Here is a 23,823-nt window from a genome sequence, read left to right as displayed (position 1 = left end):
AAGAAATCCAATTTGTACTTATTAATGCCCTATGAGCACCAAAAAAAAAATCATTCTTTCTCTAGATACAAACAGTATCAAACTTTCCCCTCCTGTATCTTCCTCACCCACAAACACTAAAACACTTCTTAAAAAAAAAAAAAAAAAAAAAAAACCTCCTCTAAAGACTTTCCTACAGGGAACAAAAGAAAAATTTAAACTGAAAGATGCTTACCACAGAAAGTTGAGGAAGCAGAATGCAAGTTTAGCCTGCATTTCTCTACCAACAACTTCATAGCTGTGGTCAGATTCTGACTTCTACTATGAGTCCCCTTGGCTGGGAAGAGACTTGTCTAATATAAAAGTGAGTCCGGAGCTATTACATGTGTGCAATCTCTCATAAAGCAAAGGTATTTAAATTCCAAACTAGAAAAAGAAAGTCCTAAATATTTACATAATCTGTTTCTTGAAAATTGTGTCCCTTTCCATTCTATTCAAAACACAATTTTGGGAGTTCCTGTTGTGGCACAGCAGAAACAAACCCGACTAGTATCCACGAGGATGTGGGTTCAATCCCTGGCCTTGCTCAGTGGGTTAAGGATTTGGTGTTGCCATGAGTGGTGGTGTAGGTCACTGGCACGGCTTGGATCCCCCATTGCTGTGGCTGTGGTGTAGGCCAGTGGCTGCTCCAATTTGACCCCTAGGCTGGGAACCAAAAGCAAAAACAAACAAACAACAACAAAAAACAAACCACAATGTCAACAATAAGTATGGATAATCTACTATATATTGAAGCACATATTAGCATGCACAGAAAATTAGAAAATGCAGGTTCTAATTAACTATGCCTTTTTTTTTAACTTAATATCTGTCTTTTACAAATAACATACTTTTTATTCTAAAAACAAAAGCTGTCAACAGATCAGGACCAGGTTGCTCACATACTTTCACTCTAAAAACAGTAGGAAATTAATAAAGCAAAAGGAGTGAAGAAGAATTCATATAAAGAAAGAAAAAAATAGAGAATTTTTGCTTAGTGTACCTAAAATCTCTCCTGGTTGCTCATCTGTATTTATAGTAAAATGGGTAAACTGATTTTGAAAAAAAAAGTTTAAACTTTAAAGTATTTTGTTTTGTTTTGTTTTTCATGGCCACCCCTGTGGCATATGGAAGTTCCTGGGCTAGGGACTGAATCTGAGTGGCAGCTGTGACCTACACAGCTGCTGCATCAACACCACATCCTTTAACTCACTGGGCGTTCGTCCAGGGATGGAACCTGTACCTCTACAGCAACCCAGTGGGATTCTTAACTCACTACACCACAGCAAGACCTCCTCAAGTATTTTATTTGGACTCAAATCTAAATTATTAAAGATATCTTAAAAAACAGCAATTTTTAATTATACAAGCAATAAATCTTCTTTATCTATTATTCATCAACTCAACCAGTATTTGTCAAGCACTTTTTATGTGCTAGGCATTATAATGAGTTTAACCTTTATAATAATTGATATTTTAAAGGGTTTCATGGGTAGTAAGCAATGTACTTAGTATTTTTTCATGTAACAACCCTATGAATAAGTTCTTCATTTCATTTTACAGAAAAGAAAAAAGAAATTCAAAGAATGTAAAAGAACTTGCCCAGAGACATATAACTAACTATAAGGGACCAGACTGCAAATCAAATTCAGGTAATAACTCTACCATTAAGTGACACCAGCACCTCAATCACCATTCTAGGCACTCACAATGAAACTCTGGAAGACATACACAAGGCAAGACAGGTTAATGATAAAATGCAAATGCAAATAAAGTGTTCTTAAAGTATAAGGGACAAGGTTACTGCCTACCAGGAGTTTTCTTATTAAGAACAAAGTCAAAATAGTTTGATGCCAGTTTTAGTAAAAAAGTGTCTAAAAGTTAGACATACTAACTGTATCAGAAATTGCTTTTGCTGTGCCTTTGGCATGCATAAGTTCCCAAGTCAGGGACTGAACCTGAGCCACAGTGGTGACAACACCAGATCCTTAACTTGCTGAGCCACCAGGAAACTTCAGCAATTGCATATTTTAAAATCTAGAATCCATGAGAAATGTCACTTAATTTCATTCAACTTAAAATCTATTGGACCATATTCAGAAGACAGAATCTCTTGTAATCTTTCAAAACAAGAATAAATTACTAGCAAATATGCAAAGGGAGGAATTCCAAACATAAGTTTGTTCAGGGAAGACATAATGTACCAAGGGAAACAAAATAATCCTTCAATGGGCCTACAAGATAAAAATTTCATGTTCCTACCTCAAGTAAAATTGGAATTTAGACAAAGTTTTTTAGTGTACACATAAAATTCATCACTAATATTTGCTCTCTTCCTATGAAAAGAAAAAGCCAAAATCAAGAGGCTAAAAACAAAATTCAAGGAGTAAACAATAGATTCCACTTTTTATAGAAAAAGGAAAATTTTCAAGAGAAATAAATTTAAGATGTACATAGTGTCCAGAAGACCGAAGGCAAGAAACTTCCTATAATGGAACTCTCAATGTAATATTAAACAGTCAGGGATAAGTAGCTGCAAAGGAAAAAGATGAATGTTAATAAACTACCACCAAAATTATAGAAAACTGGGATCTTTTTATACTAACAACTACATCAACTAAATGTTTATTTTTACCTTATTTACTGGACTTCCTGGGATCTGAGAGAAATCTGCAGCGGGCCTGGTGGGAGATGATTAAAGCCTGGTCTATGGAAACAGACTTTAAAGTTCAGAAAATCTGAGCAACGAGCTATATGATGGTATAGGATGATCTTTAGCACATTAACTCACCTCTCCTTTAAAATAACAGAGGCATTCACCAAGATTTTACATACACTCAGAAGGGTCATTTAGGTGCATAAATGGGCCAACATATTGTATATGCCTTGAAGTTCACACAGGCGCTTATGTAGATTCTGACTGCCTTCCTACAAAGAGTTGTTAGAATTGACACTGGAGGAAGCATTCACATAACTTGAAGAGATGACAGAGAATGTAATATTACCATTCTATAATCTCCTACTAGAAAAATCTCCTTAGGATGCTTTTTATTTCCCCCTTCAAAATAGGGAGAGCAGTGAGCAATGTTCAACTTCATGAAGGCTACAGCTGCTCATTGAGACCTTAAGACTTCATTCTTCTGAGTGTATTAAGACTAGGCAAACATTTACAATGAAAATCTCTAAAACTGCTAGTGTCAAGTGCAAGCTAAGGCGTGTATGAGTCACTCTTCAGGGGAGGTACAGACTCTATTTGAAAGCAAAGTACTTGGCACAGATCTAAAAGCACAATTAAGGCATTAAATGCCCATACCACGTTAAATGACTACTATTTTTTTCTATTATTTATTCTGACTGGAAAAGATCACCGAAAAAGTCAAAAGTAGATAAGAAAACCTGGGGCATCTATTAAGCTGTTTATTTTGTTTCACTTATTTGTGCAAAATTAAGTTTTACTTTTAATCACAATTAAGAGACAGCTGTACAAGTTGCAGCAACAATCATGAGGGTTATAAATATATTCAGATAAAGGCTATCATGTGCAATACTGACTTGCAGCTTTAAACTATTATAAAAACTATAGTTATAAGGCAGAGAATATCACTATACTGGTAAATAGCCAGAAGTCTGTGGCCCTAGTCCTTTCAGTATTTGGGAAAGACCAATGAAAAACAGGGCACTTTCAGTAAACCTTAACCTGAAATTACCACTACATAGCAAAGAGGAGTTTTACTGAAAAAACAGTAATTCAACTTTTAGTAATTAATACGAACAATCTAAAATAAATAAAAGTTTCCCAGGACTACTCAACTGTACGATATTCAAAAGATGGCAGGAGTGAACTATTTACAAAAAATATTTTTTTCTTTCCAGTTATCCTTCAGTGAATTTAAAGGAAAGCAAAGGAAAAGCACTGTTTTTCACTATATTTTACCCAGCGCTAGTTGATAGCAAACAATTAGTACCTGTGTTTTTAAGGCACACACTCTTTTTCAACTACAAAGATACTTGACCTTAACTTAGAGTAAGAACTGAAACCAATCCCAACTATTCCTAAACTTGACAACATTACACAGCAATGATTCCTGGATAAACGACTTTGGTAAACCAGCCCGAAGACGTCAGATGAAAAACTTAAAAAAAAAACTACAAAACACTCTAACTTCCGAGTTCAGTAGGTACAAGGGTTTCTGCCTCCTTGGTCCTCAAATGCTAGGTTCGCCGCCGTAAAGGGCGGGAACCTTCGTTGGGGATGTGGGGACTCCCGTGAGGGAGACGAGGCTTCCTCGGCCCCTGCCTGGCATTCTGGGCCGAGGCCGGCTGACTCAGGGGCGCGGACTCGCCGCGGGCGACGCGAGAGCCTCCCTCACTCACCGTGAATCGCTGGTCGCCGACGCTGCCCACGGAGAAGCAGTGGTCGCCAGGGTTCACAGCCCCGGTCAGCACCTGGTGTAGGTTCATGTCGGCGTCTTAGTCCAGCAACGGACGTCGCCTCCCGCTCATGCCCAGGGCCAGCTGCCGCTTTCCTCCCTCCCTCTTTCCCTCACGGGCGGCGGCCGGGCTTGGGAGGCGACGGCGGCAGCGACAGGCGCCAGGAGCCGGAGCCACTCAGCCACTGCCCGCAGCTCATCCCGAGCCCCCGCGGGCGAGTCTGGGAGGGGGCGGGCCGGCAAGCGGGAGGAGCACCGCGCGCCCGCGCACCTGTCACAGCCCGCGAGGGCCCAGGTGATGCTCAGTGTTGACCCAGCCGCCGCGACCCCGAGCCGACCCACCGGCCAGGAAGGCCACGCCGTCCGCGACACTCAGTCTGGACTGTGGCTGCCGGCTGAGACCGAGCCCCAGTGGCGCAAGCAGCACGCGCTCTCCCTCACCACCAGACCTAGCCCCTCCCGACTCCGGTGCCTACCACCCCCACTGGCCTTCGCTGCTCTCTACGCGTCCCTAAGGCCTTTCGGCCGAAATATCGCGAGATTTCTCGCGGCTATGAGAAATACTGCAGTAAAGAATTTATTCCTGCCACAGTATACGGGTCCGCAAGTGGAAAACACCTCTTTGAGTGAAATATTGGCCAATCCTGAGCTCCCGTTCACCCAAGGCTCCGCCCACCACTGAGGATAGACCAATCTCTTTGAGGCTTGTGAGCGACGTCGTGCGTTTGAATATTCAATGTGAGAAGCCTAGCAAAAGCCTAGAGAGCCTTGAATAAGCTGAGTGTTGTCAGATTATGCTTTCGTTTAGGGCTTGATCTGACTTTTGGGCCAGAAAGTTAAAAGGGAGAAGTGTATTACAAATGCAGTTGCAGTATCTTGGTCCTGGTAGAGACTACAAGTCCCAACAAGCACCGCTGCCTTAAGCGGCCCGCGAGTTTGGCCAAGTGAAGGTGAAACTAGAGGCGTCTCAGCGCAGAGTTAACTCTGGTCGAGCGCGTTTCCAGTTCGCTAGAAAGAAAAACTGGGGGAGGTTTCGACCCTTGCTAAGTACTAAATTTAATTTAACATTCGTTTTGAAGTAGTGCTGGTAATAATACTACACCGGCCCACGTTGAGATGGTGTTTTGGAAAAAAACCTAAGAATTCCAATATGCTTAGTGTCACGGCCTCTCACAAACTTTGAGACTCAACTCTAATTGTATTTTGACAGTTTTGTATTATTATTGATAAACATTTGTTTACGTCTTCTCCCATGTACCATGAGCCTCTCAGGGACAAACTGCCCTGTATCCCACGTGTCTAGTGCAGTGCCATTTCCAAGGTAGGAGTTCAGAAAACGTTAAATGAGTAGACATAAATAGCAGCTCCCCACCTAAAAAGAGTAGTTGCTTTTTTTAAAATGCCAAATTGATTTTGATTTCATACACTTTTCTTTTGGTGAAAAAAAAAAAAAATGGAAACAAAAGCCAAAAAACTTCACACTAATACTTGGATGAGAGGAGTACTAGTAATTTTGTTTTTACTTTCCCTAAGTTTTTTCCGAGGAACATAATTTTTTTTTTCAACTTAAAAATTAACTAAAAATAAGTTTGAGAACCATCTCCCTATTTTAAGTTTGAGAGTTGTAAATGAATACCCTTATTATATCCCAGTATCCCCATAAAAGTGAAGGATTGAAAACTTGTCTTTAAAAAAGAAAAAACTGTTTTATTGAGGTCTCACATAGTTACAGTTTAGGGTTTGTGTTTTAATTATTAATTCAGATTTATTTAATGTTGCTTTAAGTCAGTTTCATTTTTAAAATCTTAAACCATGATTTTTCTATGTTCAATATAAATTCTGTGTCTAGCCCAAAGTTTAACACGTTTACTCATTCTGTTCTGCCCATCTTTTGGTTTTGAAGTGCAAGTGGTATAACAGAATAAAAGAAACTAAGGAACCTAGTAGTTAGGAAATCTGAGATTTACTCCTGGGTACACATTTGCTGTATGACTATGGGAAAAGTCTCCTTAATTTTAAGACAGTTTTCTCCATCTCATCTGTAAAATTAACAGGTTTCACCTGATTATCTACAATATTTTGCTTGGCATTTTCATTCCTAATAACATCTGTTTGTTTTTATTAAATTCTTTCATCCTTGAGATAAACTGTTTGAATCCTGGCCTACCCACTCCTTTAGACAAGTTACTTAATTTCTCTGTGCTTTTATTTCCCTATTTATAGAGTGGGGGTAGTAGTAGACTTTCTTCATATAATTATCATAAAAATTAAATGGGCACAGTGTTTAGCACATAGAATTCAATAGAAGTTGGCTACTATATCATCATCATCATCATTATTAAGAAAACCTAACCTTTTGACATATACTTACTCTTTCTAAAGTTTTCCAAACAGTGTCAAACCTCAGTCCAAATCAAATTGTCCAGTGATGTTTGAGACTGCTACAAACGTTCTGAGGCCATCCTAGTCTGGATCTAAAACTGTTCGACTACACTACAATAATTGTTGAAAAACAAAGGCATTCTTTTGCCTCATTCATCAGAAGTGCTTCTACTGTATTGTTAAATTACCCGTTAAACAACCTATGTTTGATGTATAGCAGATGAATTTGTTTCAGCGAAACAGCAAAATTTTTGTGATTTATCTTTTTTTTCACTACAACTCCGGCCTGCTGTCTGGTTTTACACAGTTCTTGAGCTGAGGATATTTTTTAATGCTTTTAACTGGTTCAAAAAAATGAACAGAAGAGGAGTTCCCGTCGTGACTCAGTGGTTAACGAATCCGACTAGGAACCATGAGGTTTCAGGTTTGATCCCTGGCCTTGCTCAGGGGGTTAAGGATCCGGTGTTGCCATGAGCTGTGGTGTAGATTGCAGACGCAGCTCAGATCCCACGTTGCTGTGGCTCTGGCGTAGGCCGGCAGCTACAGCTCCGATTAGACCCCTAGCCCGGGAACCTCCATATGCTGCGGAAGGCAGCCCTACAAAAGGCAAAAAGACCAAAAAAAAAAAAATCAACAGAAGAAAAATATTTCATGATATATGAAAATTATATGAAATTCCCTTGTCTGTAAATAAAGTTTTATTAGAACACACCAATGCATAGTCGCTTAGATATTGTCTACGGCTGCTTTCACACTACAACTGCAAGTAGTTTTAACAGGGAGCCTATATCCTGCAAAGCAAAATATTTGTCATTTTGCCCCTTAGAGAAAAAATTTGCTGACCCCTAATGTATAGGAAGGATCCTCTGCTGCTCTATGATCTATAAAATAGATTTTACTGTGCAGAATGGTTGTTATACTGAATGACAACTCCATTTAATTAGTAAAACATTTAATGTTATTTATTGCATGAGGATCTTTAAATACATCTGTGGTATCCCTAAGTCCCTAGTATTTATCATAGCACAAAGTGGATACTCACTAATAGTTGAATGCAAGGATGAATATGGACAGGACCTGACTTACATATATGGAGAAAGAGTCCCTTAAGAACTACACTGGAGAAGTGGCCATAGACAGTCCTTTGCTTTCATACTGCTGCTCTTCATAGATCACTCTGTAATGTTACTCACCTCCCCTTAACAAGGCTCTACCCAATCCTAAATCCGGTCTTGACTTCTTACACAAATTGAGCATAGCTCTGACCTTGCAACAAAATTATTAAGGAAATTAGGAAATGTGGAAGATGAAGGTAAATTATACATGTCAGCCTTTCATCTACCCCTCCTGTCCCCTTCTCCCCATGGGCCCCAGATCCACCTCCCTGAACTCAAAAAGTCCAGAGAAATTCTTGAATCTAATTATTCCCTGAACTTGTAATTGAATTTTGTCATTTTGTCCTTTGAATGCTCAAAGGCTGTGTGTGTACTTATGTGTTTTTCCCCCTTTGGTTTCTTTCATTCTTTTTTTTTTTTCCCCTAGAGTTTATTTAGTTTTTTCCCTTCAGTTCTATTTCTAAGAAATAAAAGAGGAAGGATGGCTCTGAAAAAGGAAGTCTCTTTTGAAAAATAAAATTCTGTACACTTTGCCTTCTTGCTAGAAGCAGTATCTCTTAGTAAACCAAAGTACAATGGTTTCTGGGACTGGCAGGCCAAAGAGAAGTTAAGCTCTTTTCAGTGCTAGTTTTAAAGGGAAAGGGGGACTTTCATTAGACTGGTGGGTGGTGACAGTGTAAAGAAAAGCAAACAAGCTGAACTCTGAGATTCTTGAAGAGGAAAAGGAGCGTATAAGAAGTCAGCTCAGGAGTTCCCTTTGTGGCTGAGCGGTTAATGAATCTGACTAGCAACCACGAGGCACAGGTTCGATCCCTGGCCTCGCTCAGTGGGTTAAGGATCCAGAATTGCCGTGAGCTGTGGTGTAGCTCACACACGTGGCTTGGATTCTGCATTGCTGTGGCTGTGGTGGAGACTGGCAGCTATAGCTTCAATTTCAGCCCTATCCTGGGAACCTCCATATGTCTTGACTGTGGCCCTAAAACGCCAAAAAAAAAAAGCTCAGATGGAGAAGTAATCAATCATACTAGTTTCTTACTAGCTTATTTACTGAAATCCTTGTCATTACCCTCCTCCCCACCACCCTCATGCTAAACCCATTAGTATAAATCCCTATTCTCCTAAAGCCTATGCTAGGGGAGCCACCAAGAGCATTTTCAGTCTCCACTGCCAACACCTTGTAGACAAGGGAGGTTATAAGCAAAGGGAGTCTTTAATCCTGTAACTAAGGCTGAACTGGGGACTATGTTGTTGGGATTTCACATAAGCGTTCTGAACGCATTTATCCCATAAAAATAATGTGAGGGCCTCTTTGCATCTAAGACTTTGACAGTCCCAGAGATCTGCTAGTGTTGCCAACAGCAACCTTGCTATAGAAAAATCCATCAGGAGTCTTACAGGTTAAACAGATATTTGAGTAACGAGATGGGACCCTAGTCACCATTTAGAATATTGTTGCTAAAGAAAAAATTAATTCCACTACCTTTAAAATATGAAGATTACCATTAAATACTCTTGGCTCACTCTCACTTGCTCAGCTGGAAGTTCTCCATCCATAAACATTTAAAGGGCGATTATTTATAAAAGCTACTGTTTATTAAATACCCACTGTACACTATAATAGGTATTTTGCTTATTTCATTTAAATCTCAAAAACACTATAAGGGTAATATCTCTGTTTTTAAAAGGGAGAAACCTAAACTCAAAGAAATTCAACAGCCTTCCCAAGGTCATGTTAAATTTTGGTCATATATCACCACCCAAAGATTTGAACTCAGATCTTTGGGGCTGCAAATGCCTTCTAAGTATCCTCCAAAGCCCCCTGAATCCCAAAGTGAATGCAATCAGAGCCTACCACTTACTTCCTAGCTGCTAAGGTGAAGACAGAGCAGAGAGGAGTAAACATCTTTAATCTGGGTCTTCAGTGATTTCTCTGGTTAAAAAAAAAAAAAAACAAAAAAAACTGTTCTTCCCAAAACAGGTTTCTTCTCCCTTTCCTCAAGATGGAAACTCACCTGCTTATCTTGACCACATCCAAACTATAGAGGCCAGATTTTATTAAAAGGTAAAATAAACATCTCCAACCAGGAAACTTCCTGATAACACAGCTAGTTATAGATATTCATATGGTTAAAGGCAAATACTTCTAGGAATGTTTTGGAACTATCAATAAGTCACATGCATCAGCTGAGGCTTGGATCAGATTGTGCCTCTTCTAAGGCCTATTGGAGTTTTCATTAGGGGAAAGCAGAAGTCAAGAGATGTAATTTTGAAAGGGAAAGGAGAGGCCACGTAGAAGATAGCAGCAGGCAGTTTTATTTAGCCAGAAGCAACTTAGGAGCATTGACTCTGGGACAGGAATGAAAAGGAAGAACTACTTCGAATCAAAATCCTAGCAAGTTATTTTGTGGATATTGACAAATTGACTCTAAATTTTTATGGGATGCAAAAGACCCAGAATAGCCAAAGCAATATTGGAGGAGGAAAACAAAGTTGAAAGGCTGATGCTATCTAATTTCAAGACTTACTATAAAGCTACAGTAATCAAGACAGTGTGGCTTTGGTGAAAGGATAGACAAATACATCAATAGAACATAATACAGAATGCAGAAATAGACCCTAATCTGTAGTCAACTGACCTTTAACAAAGGAGCAAAAGCAATACAATGGAGCAAAGATAGTGCTGGAAAAACTAGACAACTTTTCCAGCAAAGATAGTGCTGGAAAAACTAGACAAACTGTAAAGTCTAGACACAGATCTTACACCCTTCATAAAACCTAACTCAAAGTGGATCATAGACCCAAAATTAAAATACGAAACAATAAAACCCCTAGCAAGTAACATAGGAGAAACCTAGATAACCTTAGAATTGATGATGACTTCTAATCTTCTTATTCTTTTTTAAGTGATCGCACCAGTGGCATATAGAATTTCCTAGGCTAGGGGTCGAATCGGAGCTGCAGCCACTGGCCTGTGCTACAGCCACAGAAATGCCAGATGCAAGCCACATCTGAAACCTGAATCAGGGCAGGGATCGAATGCACATCCTTATGGACGCTAGGTCAGGTTTTTAACCCACTGAGCCTACAGCTGACGCTCCAATTTTGATTTCTTAAATACAAATACCAAAGTTATGGTCCATGAATGAAACAATGAATAAGCTGAACTTGGAGTTCCTGTCATGGCTCAGTGGTTAACAAACCCGACTAGCATCCATGAGGATTAGGGTTTGATCCCTGGCCTCACTCAGTGGGTTAAAGATCTGGCGTTGCTGTGAGCTGTGGTATAGGTTGCAAATGGGCCTCAGATCCCGCATTGCTGTGGCTTTGGTGTAGGCCAGTGGCTACAATTCCTATTCAACCCCTAGCCTGGGAACCTCTATATGACACTGGTGTGGCCCTAAAAGACAAAAAGACAATAAATAAATAAGCTGAACTTCATTAAAGTAAAAAACTTCTGGTCTGTGAAAGAATATCAAGAGAATGAGAAGACAAATGATAGATTGGGGAAAAAATATTTTCAAGAGATACAAGGATTGTTATCAGAAATACACAAAGAATTCTTAAAATGCAGTGATATGACAACAAACAACTTGATTGAAAAATAGGCCAAGGACCTTAATAGACAGCTCATCAAAGATACACAGATGCCAAATAAGTATATGAGAAGATGCTCCACATCATATATCACGAAGGAGTGCAAAATAAAACAATGAGAAATAGCTACATATCTAATAGAATGGCCAAAATCTGGATCACTGACCATACCAAAGCTAGAGAAAATCTGGAGCAATAGAAAATCTCTCTCATTCATTGCTGGTGAGAATGCCAAATGGTATAGTCACACTGGAAGACAGTTTGGCAGTTTCTTATAAAACTAAATATACTCTTAACATATGATCCAGCAATCATGACCCTCAGAATTTACTCAAAGGAACTGAAAAGTAAGGCCACACAAAAACCTGCCCAGGGATATTTATAACAGCTTAAGTTTCCAACTTAAAAACTCAGAAGTAAATACTATGTCTGTCAGCAGGTTAAAGGGTAAATAAATAAACTGTGGTACATTGAGACTATGGAATATCATTCAGTGCTAAAATGAAATGAGCTATTAAGCCATGATGACTCATGGAGGAAACTTAAATGCATTTTACTTAATGAAGGAAGCCAATCTGAAAAGGCTGAAAATGTATGATTCCAATAATATGACATTCTGAAAGAAAACAAAACTATAGAGATGGTCAAGAGTTGGTAGTAGGGGATGACTAGGTGGAGCGCAGGGCGTTGAAAATACTCTATGTGATAGTATCAAGAGGGATACGTATCATTATACGTTTGTCTAAACCACGAACTTTGGTGATCATGATGTGTCTGCACAGGTCCATCATTTGTAACAAGTGTACTGCTCTGGTTAGGAGTGTTGATAACAAGGAAGCTAGGTATGTGTGAGGGCAGGGGTATTTGAGAAATCTCTGCTTTTTCCTCTTAATTTTGTTGTGAATCTAAAAATTCTCTTAAAAAATGAAGTCTTGAGAATTCCCTGGTGGCTCAGCAGGATCCAGTGTTGTCACTGCTGTGGTGCAAGGAACTTCTGCATGCTTCAGGCATGGCCGAAAATTGAAAATAAATTTCAAAATTGTTAAAAAAAAAAATGGAAAGGTGACTATGATTTGGTAAATCATCAGAGCTTACAATTTCTCCCTAGCTGAAAATGTGAGAAGAGTTAGGGAGGTAAATTAATGAACAGAATTTTGGGAATGTTTCTCAAGCAGAGGAAGGAATAATTACAAAAGACTGATATATTCTAAAAGCAAAGACAACAGGTGTGTGGAGGGTAGGGAGGTGGAGATTGTTTACCCATTTCGATTATAAACAAAGCTTATCAGGAAGCAAGTTTGCATTTAATCATGTATGTATTATGGAATAAGTGATGAGGCAGAACGCAACATTTTCCAACGAAAGAAACTACCAGCCTCTTTTCTGCCTAGAACAGAGCGAGTGCCCTTGAAGCAACTATAGCTAGGTGAGAGTCACCTGAGTGACTCCTTTCAGTATGCAAAATAAGCTGAGGCAACTTCTGCATAAAGATGGGAGAATGAAGTTGAGTCACACACTTTGTCCACCAATATCTAAGTAACACTCTCTCTATTTTTTGTTTTCTTTCTTGTTCTTTTCTTTTCTCTTCTTTTTGCTTTTTTGCTAGCAAAGTTTTGTCAGTAACAACCGAGTTAGGAAAGGGACAGAGATAAACCAGAAGGTGATGACCACTGTACAAGTAGAAGCTGCTGCTGAAGCTTAGTGTGGGTCTACTTGTATTTCCCAATAACAATTCTTAAAAATTAAAAATAAATCATTAGAATTCTCACAAATAATCCCAAATTTAGAAAGAAGTGGAACTGAGAGTATATCCTTATATTTTTCCCCATTTTTTATCTAGGGAAGTAGAAATACCTGCTATATAGGGATGGATATAAAGAGAAATCAACAACCACATCCTGGGCTACCTCTCAATGGTCTATGCTTGGGCTCCAGGACCCTACATTGCATTGGGGAAATGGCAGTGGTAGTTTCCATGACAATGGGATTGTGAGTCTGGCTAGTATCAGAGAGTATATTAAAAGAAGATGACTTAAATATTCAAAATTCCATCAGAGCAAATGCTTTTAGCCTCTAGGCCATACTGCTTCATCTCAGGTTCCCTGGCCATGGTAACTGTCTCAGGGATGGACCCCTGGGTGGATCAAAATCCTTATCTGGGTTTTTTTCTGCTGCACCTAGCGGGGAAAACTTATATTTTTGAAAGAAAGGACCATTATCCCTGAACACAAATGACGTCTGAGTGTTTAAGAAAAGAATAAAGAGAGAAAAGTACTTTTCATTTTTTAATTTGTATTTTTTTAATTGAAGCATAGTTGATTTACAATGTTGTGTTAATTTCTGCTCTACAGCAAAATGATTCATATATATATATATACACACACACACATATACATTCTTTTTTAAAATATTCTTTTCTAGTATGGTTTATCATAGGGCACTGAATATAATTCTCTGTGCTATACAGTAGGACTTTGCTTTTTGTCCCTTCCATGCATATAATAGCTCACTTATGCTGCTAACCCCAACCTCCCAACAACCCCCACCACCCCCTACCCCCCACTCCTGGCAACCACAAATCTGTTCTCCTTGTCTTTGAGTCTTTTCCTGTTTTGTAGATTGGTTCATTTATGATATATTTTTTATAATGATGTTTATTTTTTCCATTATAGCTGGTTCTGTCAATTATGTATGACATATTTTAGATTCCATGTTTAAATGATAGAATATGGTGTTTGTCTTCTTTATTTTTTTGTCTTTTTGCCTTTTCTAGGGCCGCTCCTGTGGCATATGGAGGTTCCCAGGCTAGGGGTCTAATTGGAGCTGTAGCCACCAGCCTACACCAGAGCCACAGCAACTCCGGATCTGAGCTGCGTCTGCGACCTACACAGCTCACAGCAACGCTGGATCCTTAACCCATTGAGCAAGGCCAGGGATCGAACCTGCAACCCTATGGTTCCTAGTCAGATTCGTTAACCACTGCGCCATGACAGGAACTCCATAATTTTTTTTGTTTTTTTTTTTTTTTGCTGTTTGTCTTTTGACTTATTTCACTTAGTATAATCTCTAGATCCATCCATATTGCTGCAAATGGAGTTATTTCATTCTTTTTTATGACTGTGTTGTATTCCATTGTGTATATGAACCACATTTTCTGTATCTATTCATCTGTCGAACCTAAAAGCTGTTTCCATGTCTTGGCCATTGTGAATAATGCTGTTATGAACATAGGGGTGCATGTATATTTTTGAATTATTGTTTGTCTGGATATATGCCTAGAAGTGGGATTGCTTGGATCATATGGTAATTCTATCCCTAGTTTTCTAAGGAAAGTCTGTGCTGTTTTCCATAGTGGCTGTACCAACTTACATTACCACCAAAAGTGTAGGAGGGTTCCCTTCTCTCTGCACCCTTTCCAGGATTTGTTAGTTATAGACTTTTTAATGATGGCCATTCTGACCTGTGTGAGATGATACTTTATTGCAGTTTTGATTTCCTTTCCCTAATAGTTAGCAGTATTAAGCATCTTTTCATGTACCTATTGGTCATTTGCATTTCTTTGGAGAAATGTCTACTTAGGGTCTTCTACCCATTTTTTGATTTTGGTTGTTGTTGAGTTGTATGAGCTATTGGTATATTTTGAAGATTAAGCCCTTTTCAGTGTCTTCATTTGCAAATACTTTCCCCCATTCTGTAGGTTGACTTTTTGTTTTGTTTATGGTTTCCCTAGCTGTGCAAAACTTGTAAGTTTGATTAGGTTCCATTTGTTTATTTTTGTTTGTATTTCTATTGCTTTGGGAGACTAACTAAAGAAAACATTGGTACAACTTATGTCAGAGAATGTTTTGCCTGTGATCCCTTCTAGGATTTTTATGGTGTCATGTCTTAGGTTTAAGTCTTTAAGCCATTTTGAGTTTATTTTTGTGTGTGGTGTGAGGGTGTGTTCTAACTTCATTGATTTATATGCAGCTGTCCAACTTTCCCAAACCACTTGCTGAGGAAATTGTTTTTTTCTCACTGTATATTCTTTCCTTCTTTGTCAAATATTAATTGACCATGGGTGTCTGGGTTTCTTTCTGGGCTCTCCATTCTGGTCCATTGATCCATATGTTTGTTTTTGTGCCACTAGCATGCTGTTTTGATTACTGTAGCTTTGTAGTATTGTCTGAAATACGGGAGGGTTATGACTCCTGCTTTGTTTTTTTTCTTCAGGATTACTTGGGCAATTCTGGGTCTTTTAGGGCATGATTTAAATTTAGGATTATTTGTTTTAGTTCTGTGAAAATGTCATGGGGAATTTAATAAGGATCACCTTAAATCTGTAGATTGCTTTGGGTGGTAAGGCCATTTTAACAATATTAATTCTTATAATCCAAGAGCATTGAATATCTTTCCATTATTTAAATCATTTTAAGTCTCCTTCATTCATGTTTTATAGTTCTCAGCATATTATTCTTTTACCTCCTTGGTTAGGTTTATTCCCAAGTATTTTATTTTGGGGGAGTGTAATTTTAAAAGATACTGTTTTTTCCCATTCATTTTCTGATATTTCATTATTAGTGTAAAGAAATGCAACAGATTTCTATATATTAATCTTGTATCCTGCTACCTTGCATAACTTATTTATCAGTTTGAGTAGCTTTTGTGCAAAGTTTTTAGGGTTTTCTATATATAGTATCATGTCATCTGCATATAAGGACAATTTTACCTCTTCCCTTCCAATTTGGGTATCTTTTTAAGGTTCATTTTTTTTGGGGGGGGTAAGAGGATATCATGATAACCTCACTTGAACCCTTGGTCCAGTTCTGTGTAATACACATCCTACCCAATTATTATGTAGCCAAAATGTTCCCCACCTGCTTCCCCACACCCTCCTTAAATTTGTTTGAATTTTAATTCTGCCTCTGTCACTTCAGATCACAAGACTAATACATGGTAACTTAAAGTCCAACAAGCATGAGAGTTCCAATTTTCCTGAATCTTTGGGGAATATTAGCATGTGAAATAGAAGAACATTAGATATGAGAGAAAGGCAGAAATACCATTCCTGGAAAGTGCTTAGTGCATAACTCAACATAACTGATTTCAATTGCTGCCTGCAGGATTTAAAAAAAAATACAAGTATAGATACCAGGTAGAACATTAATTCCACAGAAAAACGTATAATAGAGCTCTGAGCAAATAGAAGAAAGCAGAGTTGAGGAACAGATGAATTAGTTGTTCTCATTTTACCTGCTGATTTTTCCTTTACATATAGCAGAGGAAAGAAAAAGAGAATCTTTTTGAGAAGGAAATTCAATAAGTAGCTTTCTAAAAAAATTTCCTACTTCTGTAGTTAAAATTGCTAGACATTCAAATGACCATAATTCCCCTGTGTTCTGGAAGAACATTGCCATAATTTTCATGCAGAGGTTTTTGATTATAGTTCCTGGATCAAAAGCATCCATAGAGAGTTTCAGGTTGTAAATAGTGCTTTAATTAAAGCAAAGTATCTGAACCAATCATGGATTTTTACTAAAGAGAATTTTTTGCCTTCTGTATCGCAAAAGCTGGAGGTAGACAAAAGAAATGCCTTTTTGCTATAGATGATAAAGTCACTTTAACTGTATTCATTTCTGAAAAAGAAAACTCATCTCCAAGTGTGTGTTTTTCAAAAATGAAATTGAAAAATATACAGGACAGTATTTTTACCTGTTTCTTTTTTTTTTTTTTAACCTGGTTCTAACTTTCCAACTTTTGTTAATGATGTATGATGTGTAACATGGTACTTTTGTTTGCTTAATATTCTTCCTAGAAAGTGTTTATCCTGGATAAGCAGGGAGATAAGATTTTGAAAGTTTCTCATAGAAAGGTAGGAATGGAGACAGGCTGCTCATTAACTGCATTAGATGACTGGCATTTTACTACTATAATGAAAAAATAAGGAGAAAATAGCAGGACCATCCATTTTGGGTAGGTAAGGCTAAGACTGATTCCAGCATTTGAATCTGAAGTAATCATCAGACACCTATGGTAGAAGATAGTTGAGGAAATGGGATTGGAGCTCAGGAATGATTACAGAGCAGTGATACAAAACCAAGATATCCATTGAAAGTGGAAGGAGATGACCCTCTGGAAGAGAGGTGGTTTCCAAGGGAGAGTGTGAAGAAAGCAAGGAATGGAGAATCAAGAACCAAAGCTTAATGACTACACATAATAGTAATCAGGGGTCAACTAGCCTAATGCAGTCAGGTGAATGGGAGAGTCATTGAGGAAACCTAGCAGAGGCTGTAAGAAGCATGTTGCTTGGGGGTGGAGAAAAAAAAAAAAAAAGGATGCTGCTCAGAGTGTAAAAATAATTAAAGTCCAGGGAGAGAGCATTGGATTTAGGATTCTAGGAGATCATGGATGGCCTTCTAAATGCATGAAAAGGACTTAAGGAGGCATCAGCTGGCAGCAACAGCTATAAATTGTCTTTGCCTTTGTACTTACTCATTGTCTTTTTCTCAAGGCAGCTATTGAAAGAGGAAAACTGTAAAGAAAATTATGAAGCAGTGAAGAATTAGCCCACCACGAGGGACTCAGTCCTCCAGCCTGGTCTTGAATCTGACCTGGACACTGAGAGTTCTTGAATAGATGAAGGCAGAATATCTATTTTTTTTCCCTTGCCTTCTTTCTGTTTTCTTTTTCTTTTCCTTCCTTCTTTCCTTGCTCTCATACTCCTTTTAAAAAGCTTTTTGTTTGAATTTTTGTCTTAAATTTCCAGCAATATCTAGAAGGCTCTGACAGGGAAAGATGCTGAGTGGAAAATACCTAGATTACACTAGATAGAAGGGCAATGGTTTCCTAGGCTTCAGTCAGAGAACAAGTCCTTTCTAGCACTGGCTCTGGACCACTGTCCTGAAGAGTCTAATTACTTTGCTTCTCTGACCTTGATTGCTACTTTTAAATGCGGCTTTAAAGCCTGTTAAGTCTCCTAAACTTGCCAAGCCCCAATGCCTTGGTCTAGTCAGCAATCTTGCCCTGTCCAGACCTCTTGATGTCTGACCACACTGCTTAGCTAATCCCACTTAGGTCACACCCTACTGCTTATGCTTCCTTTGGAAAGGCCCATCTAAGAGCTAGCTCATTACACAAATAGAAAGACATTCAAGATTCTTGATGGACTAAAAACCAAAGATATAAGGAGTCCAGGATGGAGAGGTTGGATTTGCAATGCTAAGTGTAGAAATAGAAATGGGGACTTTGGTTAGAGAGGATAGAGGTGGGGCAAGAAAGCTAAAGTTGGAGTTCCCTTTGTGGCTCAGCAGAAACAAATCTGACCAGTATCCATGAGGATGCAGGTTCGATCCCTGGCCTCACTCAGTGAATTAGGATCCTGAGTTGCTGTCGCTGTGGTGTAGGCCACCAGCTACAGCTCCCATTAGACCCCTAGCCTGGGAACCTCCATATGTCGAGGGTGCAGCCCTAAAAAGACAAAAAAGAAAAAAGAAAAAAAGAAAGTTAAACTTGACAGTCTTCATCTTTTCTGTAAAGAAGAATGCAAATCCTTTTCAAAGAGGGAAATTGTATGTCAAAGAGGGAATAGTATGTAAATTGTGTCTTGACAAAGCCTTTTTTTTTTTTAAGGAGTGCATGTAAGAGATGGGCTAGGATTAGAAAAGTATTAAGTTTCATAAGTCATATCCATATTAGCATTGCAGTTGCTAGTTATAGATATCCTTAATGATGTTTCTATGTAGAGTGATTGCAATTGTCTATGTTCTCTTTTCCTTTCCTATTGAAATATTAGATTGCACCAAAGGTTTCCACAGAAACTTTTCTCGTTTTCTTTTTAGGGCCACACCTGCGCCATATGGGAGTTCTCAGGGAAGGGATCGAATCCAAGATGCAACTGCCGGCCTATGCTACAGCCACAGCAATGTGGGATCGGAGCCACAGATGCAACCTACACCACAGCTCAGAGCAACGCCAGATCCTTAACCCCCTGAGTGAGGCTAGTGATCAAACCGGCTTTGTCATGGATACTAGCTGGATTCTCAGCCCACTGAGCCCCAATGGGATTGCTTCCATAGAATCTTTTCTAACAGTCATTCCAGGGAAGGAACAAATGAAACATAAACCTACATTTTCTAATCAACAAATACAAACATGGTGGATGTAGTAAATATTCTAATGCATAAATAATATTTATACAGTCTCTTTTAGGTTGTATATAAGTGACTATGTAACAGTATTGGCTTAAATAATGAAAACATATCAATGTGTCATACAATAAAAATGTGCAGGGTGATGCTGCAACAAAATGTGGGATTTCTCCTAATGAGCACACATTGACTAGAGCAGTTCCAGGTTTTTCTTCATGAGAAAACATATGGGAAAGCAAGGAGGATGGGGAAGGAAAGAGGCATTCTCCTCACTTTCTACTTTTCTTTTACCAGGGACGAAAAAGAAAAGTTAACAAGTAAATTTCCTGTTATATCGCCATGGCCCAAATCGGGTCACACTGCAAACACCTCACATTAAAGGAGCCTGTGGAAGTGAATAACTGGCTTTTTATCTTTAGAGAAGGAAGAACAAGAAAGGAGGGGACTGGAAATGTCTTTTAGGTAGGCTACCAAACTGTCCGCTACATTATCCACTGGGAAAAAGTATACTACAATTGAAAAATATTAGCTTAAGGAAGTTCCATTATGAGGAGATAACATTATACTAAGACAAATCTCAAAAAACTGAGGACTAAGATTTGAGAAAAATAGCATGCTTGAAGAATGAATAAAACTTTAAAAACCAAAACTTGAGCATATGAAAATTAAGATAGTTTCATGTATTAGATTCCACTCAGTTTGGAAGGACTATAGATTTCTTGCAGTAGCAGTTAACTTTTCCTTGAATTCTCCTGCATTATCTCTGGATATATACCTAGGGGACCAAAAGCCTGGTTGTTTGTGTCTCAAATAAGTTAACTGTGAGTTTTCCTAATTTCTAACTAATTGTGCTCTTTGCTTTTATTTCCATTCAATTTTGAACTGGGTCGCTTTTGGCATCTCTATTCTTCTCAAAGAGATTTTAAGTAAAACACCACAGATCCTAAATATGGTACTAAAAGATGAAGAAAAGTAATGATACTTGGGAAATTGTAACCTAATTTTCAGACTTTGGATTTCTGCAAAAGTCCAAAACTTAGCAAAACAAAACAACTGTTTTTCATGCAGATTGTGATCATGTCATATGTTGTTAAAGAGTGCTACTAATCAGTAACTTCTCAACTCAAAAGATATCTTTGTACTGTGGACTAGGGCCTGCCATAAACAAAGGAGGTTGAGGTCATCAAGCCATCAGCCATAGCAGCCCCCAACTGTGCACTATGAGAGCATTCAGGATGGAGAAAAACAAGATAATGGCCCTAGATAGTTAAAATGCATATCAAAGGAACAATTTCAATAAGCCTAGACTTCTGCATCTTCGTACATAGAAAAGCAGCTAAATTCATTAACCTGAGATGTCTGGTTATAATCTTTTCAAGTTATGACTATCTGATTTTTTGCTGTTGGGTTTTTTTTTGGGGGGGGAGATTGTTTTGTCTTGTTTTTACAAAAAGTCCTATATATCCTTCCTCTTCCCTTAACTCTTCAGAACTTGCTCAGCCTTATCTGAGAGCCTGTCTCCTGGGCTTAAGTCCTTAGAATGTTTGCTGAATAAAATATAATTTTCAGCTTTTAGGTTGTGCAATTTTTTTTTCAGTCGACAATACTTTTTTATTATACAAAATGAGAAAAGGAACAACACTGGCTTTTCAATGTTATTAATAAACAAATAAATTCATACATTATAGCTTTAAAACTCTGACTATATTGACCCTTGAATTTTTATTTTTAAAAAAGGATATATAAAAGTGATTAAAGTGGTAGCCTATGCACTGAGTCTATAGTATAGAAAAAAGAAGTCCTTACGATAGACTCAAAACTTCAGTTTCTGTATCTTTTCCAGTGTATCACAGCTGATAACTTCTAAGAATAAATAAGAAAAATTATTACCAAATTCTGCTTGTAACAAAAACATTCTTTCCAAAGACTTGTATACTAAAGACATTAAAGAAGAAAGAAGATTCACAAATAAGAGTCTGTGGGGGTCCACACAGAACCCCAGATTTGGTATAAAGATTATTTTAAGCTAAAAATATTTGAGAGTCAACAGATGCAGAAAGAAGCTGCTTTGGAGCTTCACTTATTAAAAGCAGAAACTTTTTGGAAATGAGGCTGCCATAAATTTCCTCTTCCGGCAACTTTTACTCCCAGGAAGGAAGCCAAAAGTAAACCTGTCATAAATCCCTTCTCTGGAGAGATCTATAGCTTCAAAGAAGAAAGACCATAGTACTTGCATAGACAAATATTATCACAAACTTTTTATCTCTCCTTTTTATCTTCTCCTAAAACCCATTTAGTGTCTCTTAAATAAACTTATAATTCTTCCTATAGAGGTCTTTTCTCTTTTCTCCTTTCCCTTATTAAGTCAGGCATATAAAGCTCTAACTTTAGCTATCTAATGACCTAGCTATTTCTTATATTAGTTCCCTTAACAAATAAACTGTTTTCCTTTAGTTAATCTGTCTTTTGTCACTATGATTTGCAGGCCCCCATTAGTGTACATAAGAGGGTAGAGAAAAAGACTGCCCAGCATGTCTGTAAATTTTCACAAATGGTGCAGTTTGCATTTTTGGTGGGACAGTTTTTTGTTGCATGGGATTGTCCCTTAGTTTCAGGACACTAAATGTCCCTAGTCCCTGCCAGTAGTGCTCACATACCCCAGTCCCCCCATCTCACAACATGTCAACTAAATATACCCTACACATATCCTAAATAAGATTGTTAGATAACTTTTGGATTTCATATTATTTTAGAATCATTATGATATAAATATGTTCCAAATATCATATGGGGTATACTTATATAAAAAATAATTTATTGTTTATATGAAATTTGAATTTAACTAGGCTTTCTGTATTTTATAATCAACTTTTTTCTTATAGAGCAATTTTAGGTACACAGCAAAATTAAGAGGAAAATACAGAAATTTCCTATATATACTTTCCCTTACACATATATAGCTTTCTGCCCGGGGCCAGCTCAGCAGGATCAAGTTGGAGAACGGGTGCTGTGGAACTTAAGGAAAAATAGTTAACACAAAACAAGACACAGAGACATTTATCTTAAGTCGAGGTGGGAGCCAGGGAACTCAAGGTCTCAGGGACCAAGCGCGCCCTCAAGAATCCACACTGCTTTTATTGTGCTCTTTAGATGAGATCAAGTGAGGAGTGGCTATGGGTGGATGATACAGGGTTTGTTTGCTATTATATAAGTTCTTTTACTATTTAGAAAGCCACTTAGGTGGTAAAGGGTTAAGCTCTTACTCTGACCTCTAGGCACATAACAGTTCTTAAGCTTAAGTCACTTATGCCTTTAGGTCTTTGTTCTTAAGCTTAAGTCATTTACCAGCACTGTGACTGTTTTTCAAAGCAGGAAGATGGGATAAAGTAAGTCAAGAAGATGGGATAAAGTAAAGAAGGACAAGATGGAGTTTTCAAGGAAACATGTCTTGCAACATCTCCCCCTTTTTGTTTTTGTGGGAAGACAAAAATAGGTCTTGCAACTTTTTTCATTTCTTCTTGAATTATTCACTTAGACAGAACACAGTCCAAGTTCAGTCTCAGAGTTCAAGTTTTAAGTCTCACGTGGAACTCCTCGGGCTTCTGCTGTGCATAGACTGACCAGCTTCCACAGGTGGCCAAAGCAGGGCTTAGCACTCTGATGATGGCAAAGGGAGTCACTGGAACTTGACCATGAAGAGATTCTTGAGGTGCTGTACAGCCTCCCCGGTGTCCATGTCAGCAGCGGATGCAACCTTCTTCACTCTGATGTGATGGACCCATGGGGCAATACCCACAACCTTTATAGCAGTTGGGCTTGCTATGCGACCCTCAGTTTACAAATGTTAATAAATAACCACAAAGAATGTATCAAAGCCCATATCCCTACACTGACTACCTGAGTTAAAAATCTACCTTAATTCCCCCCTTTTTGAGTTGGAGACTCTAACTGTGGGAAAAGGGGCGACGACCGCTCTAACTTCTTCCTGCTGAAAAGGGGCGTCGTTAGGGAAAGCAGTTAGGTCTCCACTCATGGAATGGTCAAGTGGGCTTTGATACATTGCTTTGGATACCTCAAAGAAATATTTTCACCGGGAGGAGGAGGTCAGCTGGTTCCACAGGGCAGCTCCAAAAACTGGAGCTGGATTGGACAGCTCAT

At 38.4% G+C, this 23,823-nt stretch overlaps 1 protein-coding gene across 8 annotated transcripts in view; it reads right to left on the bottom strand.

Annotated features, from left to right (window-relative positions):
• Positions 1 to 5,010, bottom strand: part of DMXL1 (Dmx like 1) — a 144,176-nt gene extending 139,166 nt beyond the window's left edge. For 2 of the 8 annotated variants that reach the window (XM_047778474.1, XM_047778476.1), the window contains exon 1: positions 4,393 to 4,982. In XM_047778474.1, coding sequence (XP_047634430.1) covers positions 4,393 to 4,479 — 87 coding nt within the window. In that variant the 5' untranslated portion in view covers positions 4,480 to 4,982. Of the gene's footprint in view, positions 1 to 4,392 lie in introns of all 8 variants that reach the window. The other 6 variants (XR_007134574.1, XR_007134573.1, XM_047778479.1 and 3 more) reach the window with 6 other exon arrangements.
• Between the last annotated feature and the right edge of the window lie 18,813 nt (positions 5,011 to 23,823).

This window comes from Phacochoerus africanus, chromosome 4 (genome assembly GCF_016906955.1).
Source record: "Phacochoerus africanus isolate WHEZ1 chromosome 4, ROS_Pafr_v1, whole genome shotgun sequence".
NCBI classification, from domain to species: Eukaryota; Metazoa; Chordata; class Mammalia; order Artiodactyla; family Suidae; genus Phacochoerus; species Phacochoerus africanus.
This window is presented reverse-complemented; position numbering and strand designations above follow the sequence as displayed.